Source organism: Cyprinus carpio, chromosome A9 (genome assembly GCF_018340385.1).
Source record: "Cyprinus carpio isolate SPL01 chromosome A9, ASM1834038v1, whole genome shotgun sequence".
NCBI classification, from domain to species: domain Eukaryota; kingdom Metazoa; phylum Chordata; class Actinopteri; order Cypriniformes; family Cyprinidae; genus Cyprinus; species Cyprinus carpio.
In genome coordinates, this window is record NC_056580.1 from 24406957 (window position 1) to 24425117 (window position 18161).

The window sequence follows — 18161 nt, forward strand, 5'->3', positions numbered from 1 at the left end:
CACTCACTGATCAACAACGCTTTGCGCGCAAGGGCTGTTTAGACTCCGTTCAATAGAAGTAAAGCACAACGAAGCCATTGTCCTCCGTGGGCACAGAAATGAGAGGGTGAGACAGACGGCAAGAGAGAGAGAGAAAGTGTCAAGCAGGCTGCCATCCGCTCACATCAGGATTCGGCCTGTGTGCCAGCTTTGTGCCAGTTTGTGTATTGGCCTACATTTGCATAATTCTCACTGAGCCAAGACAAAGCAGCGGAACAGGAAGAACCTGGGTGAGGGTAGGGATGTGTGAAGTCTGTATGAAGGCCTGAGTGCACTGCTTTTGCCTTCAGGATTCTTTTGAAGCTTAGTTTTCAGAAGTGTTTGTGTGACTTTGAATAGGCTGGCTATGAACTGTTGGGGCAAAATGTAAATTTAAATACCAATAATATGCAAGTTATAATTTACTCATCCGTATGTGATTCGAAACCAAGAAAAGAACCATGAGAGATTTTGTCTATCACACATTTGCATTCATAAATAATGGTTTTATTTTCAGTATCTCACACTTAGCTATCATTAAACTTTGGAAATTTGATATGCTAATACAGTACAAAACAAAATTACTAAAACTTAAAATTAAAATAAGAACAGAAAATACAAAAATAAAATCATCAATAACATCTAAAAATAAAAATACATAAAAATAAAATTTAATACGTATGTATTAATATTTACGCATGCATTTCTGTGTATACATACACCGCTGTTCAAAAGTTTGGGATCAGTAAGTTTTTTTTTTTTTTTTTTTTTTAAAGAAGTCTCTTATGCTCATCAAGGCTGCATTTATTTGATCAAAAATACAGAAAAAAACAGTAATCTTGCTAAATGTTATTTCAATATAAAATAATGGTTTCTATTTTAATATCCTTAAAAATATAATTTATTTCTGTGATGCAAAGCTGAATTCCATCAGCCATTACTCCAGTATATAGAGTCACATGATCCTTCAGAAATCATTCTAATATGCTGATTTATTAATAGAATTATCAATGTTGGCAACATTGGCAATTTTTATTTTATTTTTTATTTTTTTTGGAAACTGCAATACTTTTTTCAGGATTCTTTGAAGAATAAAAAGTTAAAAAGAACAGCATTTATTCAAAATACAAATATTTTCTAACGATATAAATCTTTGCTATCACTTCTTAACAATTTAACACATCCTTGCTAAATAAGTTTTAATTTCTTTCCAAAAAAAATAATAAAATAAAAATTTACTGACCCCAAACTTTTGAACGGTAGTGTATATTGTTAGAAAAGATTTCTATTTTAAATAAATGTTCTTCTTTTGACCTTTTTATTAATCAAAGAATCCTGAAAAATCAGAGGTTCCAAAAAAATATTAAGCAGCGCAACAGTTTCCAGCACTGATAAAAAATGCAGTGATAATAAATGCAAAACACAATATTACATTTTTCCTGTATTTTTTGAACAAATAAATGCAGCCCTGATGAGCATAAGAAACTCTTTTAAAAAACATTAAAAATAGTTTTGATCCCAACCATTTGTATTGTGTGTGTATATATATATATATATATATATATATATATATATATATATATATATATATATATATTATATATATATATATATATATATATATAATATATATATGTATGCATGTATGTATGTATGTGTGTGTATATATGTATATGTGTGTATATATATGTATATGAGTGGTGTGAAAAAGTGTTGGCACCCTTCCTGATTTCTTATTTTTTTGCATGTTTGTCACACTTTAATGTTTCAGATCATCAAAGAAATTTAAATATTAGTAAAAGATAACACAAGTGAACACAACATGCAGTTTTTAAATGAAGATTTTTATTATTAAGGGAAAACAAAACCCAAAACTACTTGGCCCTGTGTGAAGAAGTGTTTGCCCCCTAAACCTTATAACTGGTTGGGCCACCCTTAGCAGCAACAGCTGCAATCAAGCGTTTGCGATAACTTGCAATGAGTCTGTTACAGCACTGTGGAGGAATTTTGGTCCACTCATCTCTGCAGAATTGTTGTAATTCAGCCACATTGGAGGGTTTTCGAGCATGAACTAACTTTTTATGGTCATGCCACAGCAACTCAATAGGATTCAGGTCAGGACTTTGACTAGGCCACTCCAAAGTCTTCATTTTGTTTTTCTTCAGCCATTCAAAGGTGGACTTGCTGGTGTGTTTTGGATCATTGTCCTGCTGCAGAACCCAAGTTCGCTTCTGCTTGAGGTCACGAACAGATGGCCGGACATTCTCCTTCAGGATTTTTTGGTAAACAGCAGAATTCATGTTTCCATTTATAACAGCAAGTCTTCCAGGTCCTGAAGCAGGAAACAGCCCCAGACCATCACACTACCACCACCATATTTTACTGTTGGTATGATGTTCTTTTTCTGAAATGCGTTGTTACTTTTACACCAGACGTAATGGGACACACACCTTCCAAAAAGTTCAACTTTTGTCTCGTCAGTCCACAGAGTATTTTCCTAAAAGTCTTGGGGATCATCAAGATGTTTTCTGGCAAACTGAGACGAGCCTTTATGTTATTTTTGCTCAGCAGTGGTTTTGGTCTTGGAACTCTGCCATGCAGACCATTTTTGCCCAGTCTCTTTCTTATGGTGAAGTCATGAACACTGACCTTAACTGAGGCAAGTGAGACCTGCAGTTCTTTGGATGTTGTTGTGGGGTCTTTTGTGACCTCTTGGATGAGTCGTTGCTGTGCTCTTGGGGTAATTTTGGTCAGCCGGCCACTCCTGGGAAGGATCTCCACATTAAAGTGTGACAAACATGCAAAAAATAAGAAATCAGGAAGAGTGCCAACACTCTTTCACACCACTGTGTGTGTGTGTGTGTGTGTGTGTGTGTGTGTGTGTGTGTGTGTGTGTGTGTGTGTGTGTGTGTATACATACACGGTGTGAAAGAGTGTTGGCACCCTTCCTGATTTCTTATTTTTTGCATGTTTGTCACACTTTAATGTGGACAAACATTATATATCTATATATATATATATATATATATATTAATTAATTGATGTTCAAAAAACGGCACAGTTTACCTTAAAACATTAAAATAAATATCGTCAAAAACTTACATAAATTCATTTAAATAAACATTAGCATTATTAATTCAAGTAATTATTAAACATACATGTTAATGTTAAAGCAAATAAGTAAACAATAACTAAAATCAAAGGACAAAAACAAAGAAAAAAATGACAAGGAAAAGAGAACAATATGACAAACAACAACGGGTCTTTAGGTTACTAGTGCAGATGTTTTGAGACTTGAAAAAAACAATACTTGTTTACACTTACTTAAGACTAATGGACTGTTTATGCTAATACCCACTAGGTGGGCATTTTGACCAAGAAGTGTATGTGAATGTTTATTCACATTACTGTGAGGTGTTCTGTGGATTTGTTCTTCCATGTCTCGCTGACTTTTCTTACATAACTTATGCTTCTTCCTCCCCGAATGCTCGTCTGTGGGGGCTGTGATCTCCATTCGGACGTGCTTGTCCCTCTCTCACAGAAAACCACACTCTCTGTTCCTCTTTTCTTTTTCTGGCACATGTCCTGCAAGCCGTTCCTGAACGCTGACTCAGACAGCCTGGCTGCATTGCAGGAGATAAATGAAGACTATTGATTTCTGAGCAACACACATCACTGGCTTGTTATCACTTGTTATCATTCCATTACATGCCTGCAGTATTGTCGAATCCTTTTCCTTTATGTCTGCCAGAACAAATGACGAGCTTGATGTTGATAAAGCCCATCAAGTCACACAAAAGTTGCTGTATTTTGTACAGGATCTTGTTTTTGCAGCGGGGAGCCCGGAAATGTTAGAATTTTCCAGATTGCACGGATTCCTATTAGAGTGACTCGATTTTGTTCGCGAAATGAGTAAAGTTAGATATGACCTGACCTTAAACAGAAGCACTTCTTGACTCATTTTCAATTTTCATTTTAGACAGTCAGTTCTGTCTATGATTCAGAATGACTCCTGTGGTCAATTCAGTGGTCAATTCAGTCTTATTTTGGAGTTCGACAGTTTCGACAGATATCATTCTTTCATTCCTTCATTTGTTGATGCTCTTTAAAATTGTGTATGTTATATGTTATGTTATGTTATGTTATGCAATCCATTTATTTATTTTCATTATTAATATGAAAAAGTACAATATTAAAACAACAACAATTATGTTTTATATTATTAATAATGCATTATTCTTTGTTTAAAGCCCTGCACTTCATAATGTTTAGAATGTATTATATTTATTATATTACAGTATTAACAAAACGATTATATTAGAATAATATAATATATAATAAAAAATAATTATATTAAAATAATTATTATAAATTTTGTATATTATGAGCAATTAATATTTGTTCTTTTTATTACTTTAACTTTTTTGCCATAGGAATTGCGGGAAAAGCTGCTTAAAGTTTTTGTGTTTTCTATTGTTTCTATTGTAATTTCTTAATTTTTTTTTTCTCTTTTTTTCTTGAGTAAATAATTTAAAGGTTTCAAGTTAGTTGTGCATAGGAAATTGTCTGTTCTAAAGCTCTTCTTTGTTTTTTCTGTAGGTCGGTTCCGTCAAACAGAAGTTCTGGCCACGGTGGCAAACGTCTTCTCTGAGATCTACTCCCAAGTGTCTGGAAGACCCATGGAGAGAATCGGCAGCGCCGACATAGAGACTAAAACCCCCTCTCCATTAAAAAGGAATAATTCCGCTCTAAATGCGGTCAAGATTCTAAAACGGAACATTACGAAACCGAACCTACTGGCCTCTGTCATGGAAGGAACAGCCAAACAGCCTTCAGCGTCTGACGCTGACAACGAAGAGGGTGCAAACTCTGATGTACGGGCCGGACTGATGGATACTGAGCAAAAACTGCAGCAGAAAGTTTTTAGAAAAAAAGATTCATCTCTGGCCACAGTGACAGAGGAGGCCCAACAAAGTATCTCAGACACTTCACTCAATGGAAACGTCTCAAAACCTACATTAATGAATGGTGACCACTCTACTGAGACACCAGCTCTGGATAAAGACATGTCACTTTCCCCGGTCCTGGTGAGTATCAGTCGGGTGTCTGACACGAGTGACTTCAAGGAACTTGAGCACCAGAAGACCATCACTTCCACCCCAGATAAAGAACCAACCAACCTGCTGCCCAACCCGCTCATAGCCCACTTACTCAGCCAGCCCAGAGACTCATTTGAAATGGAGGAGGTACGGTTCCCTCTCGCTTTCACTTTACCAAAACAATCCTCCTTGCTTTCCCTTGTCCAGTTCTCACGCTGAAAAACATCTCCAAGCTTCTCCAAAAGTTGTTGTTTTTTGTGTGTGTGTTTTATTGTAAAAACAGCAGAGGGTCATGACACTCAGAGCTAAAAATAAGTATGGAACATAGAACGCCTGGAGGATGTTCTGGGGATTATGGTTTTGCCTTTGATTATGTTAAAGCATGCTACTGGAGCCTGATAGCAGACAATGTTCATCAGTGATACTCAAGTCCGGCTTGCCGCAAGTTTATCAGTGGCCAACGCCATGTCCTGCAAAACTTGCATTTAAAGCTGAAGTATGCCACTTTTGACATTTAAAATGTTTCCTCCTATCATTTCCTGCTATTTTAACATTGCTTTTAAAAAGTTCTGTAGGCATTTTGAGTCTGATATTATAGTATAGTAGCAAGTGAGCTGATTCTGTCCATGATTCAGAAAGATGACTCCTGTTCTCATTTTAGTCTAAATTTGGTGTGTGGTTCGACTGTTTCAGTAAAAATATTATATTAAGTACTGAATAGTCAAAATATTATTTGTAATTTAATATTAGAAAATAGTAATAGTAATATAAATGTGCAATTAATATTATTTTACTGATTTTCTAAAGATACACACACACACACACACACACACACACACACACACACGCACACACACACACACACACACACACACACACACACACACATATATATCATAAATATATATATATATATATATATATATATATATATATATATATAAATATATATATATATATAATTTTTTGGTTTGTTTGTTTTCATCAGGAAACATTGCATGCTTTCAAGTGTATCAAGCTTTACTCACCCTCATGTCGTTCCAAACCTGTATGACTGGCTTTCTTCTGTGGAGCATAAAAGATGATATTTTGTTATTTATTTTTTTTTCTTCCTTTACATATAATTAATTTCAGTGGACTCCAGTGTTCTTGAAAATATATGTATTTTTAGTGCTCTGCAGTCATATAGGTTTGGACCAACATGCGTAAATGATGACAGCTTTAATTTTTGGGTGAGTTATCCCTATAAAAAGCTAAGACAATTACAAATAAACAACTTGTTACATGTTGTCTCTGTAACATTGTCTCTTATAGCTCCATTCGTTTGAGCATCCCGACACAGGATGATATAGTAACACTGGCTCGACCAATAGTGTGAGTGTGGGGTGTGACTATCTGTTTGTCCAACCACCCAGTACTTTTAGCAGGTCATTTTATATGCTGGCCTCTTGTCATACCGTATTTTCTAACAATGGCTCATGAGCTGCATAATTTGAGTATTTAAAACTTATGTAGTGTTCAAGTGTGATTTTTATGCTGCTGTGTTGTGATCAGTCAAAATGCTAATGGTTTATGTCTTTGCAGTTGCAGACCAATGAGGATGAAGCTCTTCCTGGTCCTGGTGGCACATCTCAAGCTGGCAGCGGTGAGTGTGGACTGACTGCAGTTATCAGTCAAGCTACCAGGAAACTGAATTTGTATTCATGTCAAAGACTATATGCAATTTTGAAGCATTCAAAACAAATATCATGTAAAAGAGACTTCTTAGCTACAGGTTTTGCACTTAGTTTTGCTATGGGATTGTTTACAACATCTGTGAGATTTGGATTGCTGGGAATGGCAGACTCATTTCTCTCGAGAATGCAATGATCATGTGATCAAATCCGGTTCTCTTTCCCGAAAGAAAAACACAGACACTTTTTCTAAGAACACAGAGGAAGACGTGTCTTATTTAAACACTCGACATAACTGTGATGTGTTTTAGCATGCTGCTTTATGTCCCCGCCCTAAAGAGCTGAAGGGGACTTTAGATTGTGTTTTAGATAAAGTCTGCCCTCATGTGGTAGAAATCAGTAGATGTTCACTATTCAGATATGTAGAAGAATGTTTCTGCTCTTTATCAACAGCATTTGTGTCATTACACATTGTGTAGATTACAACATAAAATAGTCATAATAGTCATAATGATGTTCCTTGATAAGCTAAAGTATGTCACTAAAGCTTTACTTGGATTGAAACATTTATTTAGGTAATTATGTAACAGAATTACAGTGAAGCAGTGATAGGAAAACAGAAAAAGTAGTAATTTACCGCCACCGTGGCAGTAATATTCACCACACTCGACCTAAATGATGAGATCTAAGCCTTTAAACTCATAAGCGTGAATTATAATAACTGGTTTGAATTTTGAGAAATCACACTCAGCTTTGGTGCTCACGTTGTGTCTCCCTACAGAGAGGTTTTTGAGGACTACCAGCCAGCAGTCTGACAGCAGCGGGTTTGCAGAGGATCCATCCACAGAGGTTTCGGGTAATCACCTGAAGGTACGTGAGTGTGGGCATAACCATCTGGACTCTCTACAGCTTATGAATACAAAGATTGTCATCCTCCACGAAAAATATATATATTACAGTATTATGAAGATTGTCATTATTATTTTAATTTAGTATTTTTATGTTATTATTATTATTATTATTATTATTATTATTTATATAAGTATTTTTGTACAATTTAAATTATATGAATAATAATCAAATAAATTAGCAGTGCCTCCATTTAATTGAAATGTAATCAAGTGTGGTTTTCTGAATATTGGTTTAAACTACATTTTGATAAAAATGGATGGTCTCAACCTCATAAATATTGTCTAGTTATTTATAAACATGCATTTGGGGGCTACTGGTAATACAAAAAATGAGAGTGAGAATATTGACTTCTTTAAGTTCTATATAAATATTTCATAGGAATATGAATATACAATAAGTAGTGGACAAATTCAGTATTTGGTATCTCTGAAAAGCCCTCTAAATTGAAGATTTTGAAATGATGAACTAAGGTGCACTAGAACTTAAAATTGTGGCATATGTGTTCTTAGGAGAACTTACAAAACATAAATGAGGACAAAAATAAATTGCTGGGTTCTAAGTGGTAAAATACAAAGTGTCTATTAAAAGTGACTTTCAACATCAATGTTTCTAAGAACCAGTCCTTCAGCAGATAATAGAAGTGAAACTTTCACTCTTGAACTTTTATTAGGTGCAAGAAAGCTCAGATAGCTGTGACAGCGAAACCACAGTGACATCGCATGCAGGAGAAGTCCGCACACCCATAGCATTGGAGTTCCCCAACTTTGAGAGATTGCAGGGTGTGGAAGCCCATCCTCAGTCCAACAGAGGCACATTTAGCCAGAGTGGAACAAACCGAGAAGTTCCTGAGATCACCAGCCCCCAGAGTCCCAATCCAAACTCTGACAATATTAGCCCCAATGGACCGCTCCTTTCTCCTGACTGTGATAGGGCTTCCATAGTTGAGTCCAATTTCACTACAGCGCAAGAACCCACCACAGACTCTCCAGAAGTGGATTTGAGTACAATGGTAGATCCTGCAACAGATTCCAACCTGGATGTAGCTCATGAAGTCAACATAGGCCAGCCTGGTTTAGGTATTGATCTAGACTCCTCTGAGGATTTACGTCCATCCTCTGGGCCAGAGTCTTCAGATCTTCCAGAGACTTTGGACCTTGAGCAATGCCACTCTACGACTCAAAGAAGACAAATGGACCTCCAAACAGCCCATCAGAGGTCATCCTCTATGGATGAGGAACGTCCCGGCAGAGTATGGGTGAGGGACAGGATCTTGCTGAGGGAAAGCTTGGAGAGGAGTCCTTTAAGGAGATCCAGCTCCCTCCCAACCTCTCCGCTCAGCCCAGCTCGAGTGGTCACTTCCATGCGAATCCAACTTGGAAAGGGTTCGGTCAAGCACTGTACCCCACCCTCATACTCATACCACTACGATGAGGAGAATCGCAGTGTCCAAGAAGAAGTGGATTCCATTATGGAAAAAGACGAAGTAGATCATTCTGGTGGTCAGTCTGAGCTTTTGAAATCTGCTCCAGCAGGTGGATCAAAGATGGACAGGGGAACGCCACCACATCTTCTCAATGTACCCCAGCATCTGACTCGCTCTTCCAGCTCGCTTTATAGCGTCCCTGCAGACTGGCCCCAAAGGCCCTTGGGTGAAGGTCCAAACTGGAGCACATGTAGCGTCCCAAACCTTAATCAATTTACTGGTCTGCCCCACCCTCCTCCTCCTACTCCTCCTCATGGGTCCTTCTACTCTCCCCAACACGGAGTAGCCTACAACTCCTTGTACCCTACCGGAGTTCCCCACCACACTCCTTTCCCACAACCGCAGAGTTCACCTTATCCTCAACCACTTAAGAGCAATACATTTACTCCACCACAGGGGGCGCCATTTACACCCCAGCACAATATGCATTATGCTCATCCTCACAGTGTGCCTTTCAGCCCATTCTATTCACCTTATAATGTTCCTCAGGGAGCTCCCTACGGCCCCTCATTGGACATGCATGGCAGCCCATATCAACCTCACTTCCCTCTCGCGCAATCCCACAGTGCCCCCTATAGACCGGGCTACAACGGTTCTCCTCATCACCCTGGCGCCCCCTACAGTCATCCATACTATCCATCTCCCCCCTTCCCTTGCTCTTTTGAGACGCCTCCTGCACCTGTCCCTGCAATGGGCAGCACAGAGATGCAGCTCAGGAAGGTCCTGCATGAGATTCGTGGGACAATGCAGAACCTTGGTCAGGTAAAAAAAAGTCTTTGCATACTTGAGTATTACATGACCTGACGTGATTTTATGACCCTCCAAACCATGTTAACCTGTGGTAAACGTGATTATTAATGAGGCTGTGCCTGAAATGCTCTTACCAGTAATTGTTTGTGTTTAAATATAATATTATTAAAATTAATACTAGTTTTACCACTGCTTGTTAATTGTGTATAATCAAAATCAACACTTCTTGTTGTAATTTAATTATTATTATTATTATTATTAAAGCGGTTATAATTGCATGAATACAGTTACTTTTATTCTTATATATTATTTCTAAATAAATAATTTTAAAATAACATATACATAGGTCTACATACATACACACCAAACACACACACATATATGTTTGGTGTGTATGCATGTAGCCTCTGACCTGTAATAACTGTTTTGTTTTGCACAGAGACAGTAATATATCTGCATAAAATAGATCAAGGAAGTGTGTTCCGGTTTTTTGTGAATCCCACCTGAAATGCAAATAATCAGCCGAGTCAGCATGCTGCATTATCTTGGGCTGAGTTTAGACATGCTTTTCCTGTGTGACTCATGTCATAACCGATCTGTGGTTTTGTTGGCAGAGCTCATCCGTGCATGGAGGGGACACACCCATCGACAGGATCAGCACACCGTGCTCTGTCCAACCGCTTTATGAGGTACATCATTTCCCAAAGATGAAGCAGTCTCATGTTATTTTCATAACCCTGAGTTGCATCACTAGAAGCCTCTTATGAAACTGAGATGCTCATATAGCTTGTGCAATAGTTTTTGGGTAGTCTTTATCCGTATTATTTTTGTCCCTGCTGACTTGCTGCAGGAGCTCCAGATGCGACGCAAGAGTCTGAATGTCTTCCGGACTCAGATGATGGATCTGGAGCTGGCTCTCATGAGACAGCAGTCTATGGTCTACCAGCATCTCAGTCCAGATGAGAGGTGAGGAACTCATAGTTCCCCAAATCACAAGCCACAGAGGGAAACAATTTCACCCACTGGTTCTTTTTGACCAAATCTCAGACACTTTGAGATTTTCTCATGTAGAAAGACAAAAAAAAAAAAAAAAAAAAAAAAAACGCTCATTTTTGTAGCATGTATGGGGTTTTTTTAAATTGAGGGTCCTAGGACCACACACACGTGTGTGTATATATATATATATATATATGTATATGTATGTATATAAATGTATGTATGTGTGTGTATATATATATATATATATATATATATATATATATATATATATATATATATATATATATATATATATATATATATATATATATATATATATGTATGTATGTATATATAATATACATGTATGTATATGTGTATGTATATGTATATGTATATGTGTATATATGTATGTATATATATATATATATATGTGTGTGTGTGTATATGTATGTATGTATGTATGTATGTATGTATGTATGTATTTTTTTTTTTTCATTCACGCAACTTTATAATAGACTGGTCCCATATAAAGAACTAACCATACAGTATGTATGCAGCAGGCTACAGTAAGTGCGGTGGTAAGTATGGTTATGTACATGTTTGCTGTCATACTAAACGCCTGTACAATTTGACACTGAAAACGTGAATAGAATATAGCCATGAATAAATTGTTATACAAAGAACCCTAAAATTTGTAAACAAAACATGCATACTAATGATTTATCAGCATATTAGAATGATTTCAGAAAGATCATGTGACACTGAAGACTGGAGTAATAATGCTGAAAATTCAGCTTTGCATCACAGGAATAAATAAAATTTTAAAATGTATTAAAATAGAAAACAGCTATTTTAAATTGTAATAATATTTCACTGTTTTTACAATATTATGTTCATTTCCTGTAACACTGAATGGCTGTGCAGTATGACATGGAGAAAAAGCAGATGTAGCAATAAAAAAAGTTGTCAAACAAATGACCCTAAAGTGAACAAATCATGACACTGTAAAAAATGAAATGTAGTTTTCCCATTTCTTTAACTCATCAAATTAAGTTGATTTTTTTTTTAAAAAGTCGGTTTAATGTAATTTAAGTTAAAATGACAGCCAATCTGATTGTACTTAAAAATTTAAGGCAGTTGAAGTTGGTGGAAATTTTAAAGTGTACTAATGATTTTTCACTATTGAAAAATAAATAATGACTATCAGATTGGTGCTGGATGATCACAGTGTAAAAATATTGGTTTTCTGTGTTAACCTTAAATTTATCTGATCGCTGCCTCCTCAAATACTGACTTGTGAAGTTAACTGACTGTTTGCCAGACTGTGAAAAACACAAACTATGAGAAACTTAAAACCTTATATCTTATATTGGGGTTTGTCATGTTGCAGGCGGGAGGCGGAACAGCTTGAAGGACTGCGAATGGCAGTCAGGCAGGAGCTGCAGGAGTTGGAGCTGCAGTTGGAAGATCATCTGCTCTCCCTGAATGAACAGATGCGCAGCAGCTCGCGGCAAAGCAGCCTCTACCGCCACCACATGGTCAGTGAATGCAGATAATATACATAATAAATTATCAATTATGCTGTTTAGCATTTTAGTATTTACCTAATATGCCATCTAAAATATATTTATGTTAGAAAGTAATAGAACAAAACTGTAATTTCTCATTTTTATTATACTCTTAGGATTTGAAGTACAGACTAGTCTTAATGTAAATTAATTCCAAATTCCAATGGGAATTTCACTGAACCTGACATATTTGGAATAACCATAAACAGACATTACATTGTAATTATATAATACATTAAACATTGTTGAGTTAAATTAACAGCAAATGTAATTATATAATACATAAAACATTGAGTTAAATTTACAGCAAAAATAACTATCACTGTTACATACCGTGAAAAATTAGGTACCATTTAAAAGTTTTTTTTTGTTTTTTTTTTTAATTAAATTATTACGTTTGCTGAGCAAGAATGCATTAAATTTGATCCAAAATAAACACAATAATGGAGTCACAAAGAAGTTTTCGATTAATAAAAGAATCCTGAAAACCAAAAGTACCATGGTTTTCACAAAAATATATTAAGCTGCACATCTGTTTTCAACATTGATGAATTATTATTATTTTTTTTTTTTAGTGTCTTGACCAGAAATATTTCTTGAGTAGCAAATCAGCATATTAGAATGATTTCAAGAGGTTTGTGTGACCCTGAAGACTGGAGTAATGATGCTGAAAATTCAGCTTTGCATCACAGGAATAAATTACATTTTAGCATATATTAGAATTTTTTTTTTTTTGGCATTTTAATAATATTTCACAATATTACTATTAATAATACAATTTGATCCAATAATGCAGCCTTGTGACTTCTTTCAAAAACATTTTACAGACCTCAAACTTTTGAACGGTAGTGTATGTTGATGTTTTTTAACCTTTAGTAAGAGATACGTGTCTCACAGGGAATGCACAGAGGTCACAGCATGGAAAGCCTGTCTAATTCTTCAGCACTGCGGGCCATGGAGCCGGTGAGTGGATTATTCTCACGTTACAGGGTCCTGTATCAGATATCATCTGCATGCCTTGTTCTCCTCTCAGTTTCCTCTCATCCTTTATAAATTCTTGTATGTGAATATACAGGTGACGAACCTCCTGAAAGAACAATTGTACCTTCAATCTGAACTGGGATATGAGGCTGCCACACCCAGTTCAGGCCGCTCATCGAGGGCATCCAGCCCTGGAAGATTCAACCGAACGCTTGAGTCTTGCTCTCCTCCCCAGCAGAGAGGCAACGTTTACCGGGCAACCCTCAACCTCACACCCACCATCCCTGCAAGGCCTGGAATGGAGGTTCCTCGCCCTGTTTCCCCAGAGAGGATGGAGCAGAACATGACGCCTGCTTCCTTGGAGTTGAGCAGAGATGAGGACGAGATGTCACTGGATGGTCACAGGAGCAGAACAACGGAGGACTGCAGTCCCACCGAATGGAGGAGTAGAAGTGGCGGGAATGGTGACCTGCAACATCTTATACAGGAGGTGAGAGAACATAAGCTGTTACTCAGAAGAGAGGACCAATCTTTGGCACCATTTGAGTGAGCTCTTTGTAGCCATAATGGTTTTTGGTGGTATGTGTGATGATTGACAGATTTGCTCATGAAATATCATGCATCAGTTTATGCTAATTTACTAGACTGTCATGAAGGTCCAGCAATTCTGATGCTTATGAGGGAAACTGAATTGGATCCTTGTAGTCACCTAGGTAATTTCATGGCTTGTGAATTGATGTAACAGCCTAGCAAGACCTGATGTTTCTCACCAGTGTGTGAATATGTATTTGACCCTGCACAGCACTACCAGTTCTTTGGATTTCATTTATAGAGAACTGTTGAAATTGTTTAACATAATTGACCTTGTTGCTGTATGGCAGGTCTATAGATATATATTCTCAAACAGTGTTGGGCTGTAACTAAAAGTTGCAACTTAACTTTTTTAGCAGTATGATAGTAGTTCAGCTGTTTTCACAAAAACACAATTTATAACAAATGTATTTAATGCAAAACCACTTTCATTCAGCGCAAATATTCTTGACAAGGTCGCTTTGGAATATATTTTTCAGGATAAATACATGACTTATATTCCAGAAAGTACTTTTGAATAGTAGTTTGCCAAACGTTCATGTAAATAAACAAATTAAGATAAATTATTCACCGATTTGAGTCCCTATGCAGCGTTTTAGGTCTCTCTATATTTTTAGTGTTTGATTTTCTTACCTTTAATGCAGTCTAACATCATTTCTTATTCATCCTCCTGCAGATTAAAGAAAGTATTGCACATGAAATCAGGCAGGAGATTGTGAACGAGCTTCTGGCTGCTGTGTCGCCACGTAGATCTCCTCTCCCAGCCAGGAAGCCCCCTGTGTAAGCATCATAACAGAGGATGGAGGTTGGTTTTGATAGATCACATTATTCTCAATACAGACCTGTTGATCTGTTGAATGTTTGTTAACATCTTGAAAAAAATGTTCTTATCCTCACAAAATCTGCGTTTATTTGATTAAAAACATAGTAAAAACAGTCATATTGTGACATATTATTGCAGTTTAAAAACTGTTTTCTATTTTAAAATATCTTTTATTCCTGTGATGGCGAAGCTGAATTTTCAGCATCATTACTCCGGTCTTCATTGTCACGTGATCGTTCAGAAATCATTTCAATGTGCCGATTTGGTGCTAATTATTAACAATGTTAAAAACTCAAATTTTTGTGGAAACCATGATAGATTTATTTATTTGAAATAGAATTCTTTACTGTCACTTGATTAAAAAATTCAGCATTTTACTAGGGCTGTGCGATTAATCGAAATCGACATGAAATCGCGATTTGAATTTAAATATGTTTTAAATTCACGCTGAATGCATTTATGACTGTAAAGCATGTCCGTGTGTGTCAAAATCATGATTAAAACCAAAATTGCAAAATTGATCAAAGAAATCGCAATGTTTTTTTTGTTTTTCTTTGTCCGTAATGCATAGCCCTACTTTTTACCCACTGTTTGTGTGGGCTGTGTAATTTTCTGCTTTAGAAGGCAGTAGGTAGGCAGCTCACTAGGTTTTGGAACAATCTTCTCAGTAAATAACTGTTTTGCTTCCTTCAGCAGATAAAGAAGTAAATCCTGTGAAATAGTCACAACGAACACTGGTTAAAGCTTTGCACTGAGAACGGCCCAGCACCTCTCTCTTGTTCGGTCCGTGAAGCCCTTCCAGACTCGACTGCTTCTGGACTGGAGCTACAGGGGATATGCTCATGCATTTTGAGTCCAGATTCCACTTTTGCAGTGGTTGAGATCTTCCACTTTCCGAATCCGCAAAGGGCACGAGGCTTATTGTGGTGTCTGTCTGGTACATATATTACGGAAATGTAATAAATCTTTTGGGATCTATTTAAGTATGTGATGCAGGTCTTGTTGGATGTTTGCAGAGGTTGAAAAGACTGTGGGTAACTAAAGTTTTCTGTGTGAGTGTGTCTTTGTCTGTCTAGGACAAAAATGTCTACTGAAATCAGACTTGTTTTCGAATTCAGCCTCTGTGAGGAACTAACTGTGCAATACATTTCACTTTTTTTCTCTCAAACTTGAACTGATCAATCACAACTACTGTTCTACTCAAAATGCACACCGCTGTCTTCATTTCCTGTTGATGGTCTATCACATACTGAATGTGCAGACACTTAAGACACTTAAGCCTTCAAAGCACATTCATAAACATATTGTCCTGTGAGAAGAAAAAGCACTAAATTATATATATATAATATATATATATATATATATATATATAATATATATATATATATACATATAAACATACATATAAACATATATACATATACATACATACACACACACACATTAGCAAGCCCATGAAATATATACATATTTTTTTTCTTTCAAACAGCAGTGGATAGTCTGTCAAATCTTCAGATGAGGATTTAAAGTGTTTTCGACTTAATTTTCCTCATTGTGAATGAGTTTTTTGTTTTTGTTTTTATGTATAAGCTGTAATGAATTGTAATACTAATTGATTTATTCGAAACAGGGGACATGTTCCCTTTCTGCTTGGGATGCATGAGGGATAATCTTTAATGGAAATCATTAATAAAGATTTATTTATTTTGTACATACACTTGCCGAGTCATAATTTTGTTTGTGTTCCTGGAGGTGGTGGATGGTGTTTGTAATATGGTTTACAATCTTTATACTGTACAAAAATACAGAATATTCCAGGTTACTGCAGAATTAAAAGAATAGTTCACCCAAAAATGAAAATTTCCTAAAAATGTACTTGCCCTCAGGCCATCCAAGATGTAAATGACTTTGTCTCTTCATTGAAAAAAACAATTGGAGAAATTTAGCATCACATCACTTGCTCACCAATGGATCTTCTGCAGTGAATGGGTACCGTCAGAATGAGAGTCTAAATAGCTGACACAATAATCCACAAAGAAACAAATCCATCCATAATATAATATAATATGAAAAAAATGAAGCAGATATTGCTCATGAATTCCCTATTTATTTATAATTATTTATTAGGTTTATAATTTAATCTAAAAAAGCATTTACACTGATAGAATAGAATAGAAAGCTAACTAAAGCATTTAAACAGATCTGTAAGCAATTTATTTGTTATTGTTTAAATGTGAACATGAATTCTTATATAGTTAGCTGAACAGTACTACACCTGTGTGTGACATGTTTGGAACCCCTAAACATTTCTATTGCATTAATATGTATAGAACCTTTTTGATGGAACCTTTAAAATGCTTCTATATGAAACATTTTTAAGGGTTCCAAATAATAAGCACCCACTAGAACCTTGTTGTATTTCAGTCTTGCTCATGATTTTTTTCAGTAACTCTGCTCTTTCAGGCCTGATCGTGCTTGTCCTTCACGCTTACCATTTTTAATGTGGGCAACAATGTTAATGACAGACTCCTACTGCTGTGTTTAGCCAAGTATGACGATGAAAATACCTATGGGTCAGAAAAATTATTTTGATAACTCAATCCGGCCCACTGTTACCATGGCAACATGTCTCTGAGATAGAAGGTTGGCGGTAGAGTGAGTTTGATATTGTGGGCATGCTTGAATGGATTCAGAAGGGCAGCCATTAACATAAAAAGGCTACATTAGACCTGGGGGATACTGATATATAACAGAAATGGCTTGAATAACTCAATCGAGTGGGATTTTCATTTTGAACTGTTAGAGCAGCTCAACTGTGTCCAGTACAGCAGCATAAAGGTGTTTTGTGTTCGTCTACAGAGGAGATAGACTGAGTAGTCAGGGAAAATTAACTTTATTACAAGCACTATTGGATTTCACTTGCCATCACGTCTAAGAGAGTGTGCTGGATATATTTCCCGACCACTCAATCCCACTTTTCTTCATCTCTCAGCCTCTTGCTTCAGGCAAAAACCCACGAACACAAGGACGTGGTTGTACTTTTGTCCTTGTGTGTTCTTGAACACACAAATCGACTCCTGGTCAGTGTGATGACATCATTTTTCATCAAACCTCAATGCATAATAATTTTGACAGCTTGTGTGACACAAACCTCTGCTGTTTAGATTAATTACGCTTGCTGAGAAATAAAACTATATCTGTTAAATCTTGCGCAACTGTCTGTCAGACGCACTGGGACATGGGTAATACACAGTGCCTGTTTTGTGCCTCCTTCGCCCTGTG

The 18161-nt window shown here is 36.4% G+C and overlaps 1 protein-coding gene across 5 annotated transcripts in view; it reads left to right on the forward strand.

Annotated features, from left to right (window-relative positions):
* LOC109081812 (protein ITPRID2-like) overlaps positions 1-16596 on the forward strand; it is a 43874-nt gene extending 27278 nt beyond the window's left edge. For 4 of the 5 annotated variants that reach the window (XM_042764211.1, XM_042764213.1, XM_042764215.1 and 1 more), the window contains 11 exons: positions 4618-5264; positions 6702-6762; positions 7572-7660; positions 8373-9947; positions 10550-10624; positions 10786-10901; positions 12307-12454; positions 13382-13447; positions 13560-13955; positions 14733-14861; positions 15573-16596. In XM_042764211.1, coding sequence (XP_042620145.1) covers positions 4618-5264; positions 6702-6762; positions 7572-7660; positions 8373-9947; positions 10550-10624; positions 10786-10901; positions 12307-12454; positions 13382-13447; positions 13560-13955; positions 14733-14840 — 3281 coding nt within the window. In that variant the 3' untranslated portion in view covers positions 14841-14861; positions 15573-16596. The remainder of the gene's footprint in view (positions 1-4617; positions 5265-6701; positions 6763-7571; positions 7661-8372; positions 9948-10549; positions 10625-10785; positions 10902-12306; positions 12455-13381; positions 13448-13559; positions 13956-14732; positions 14862-15572) is intronic. The other variant, XM_042764212.1, reaches the window with a different exon arrangement.
* The last annotated feature ends 1565 nt before the right edge of the window (positions 16597-18161 follow it).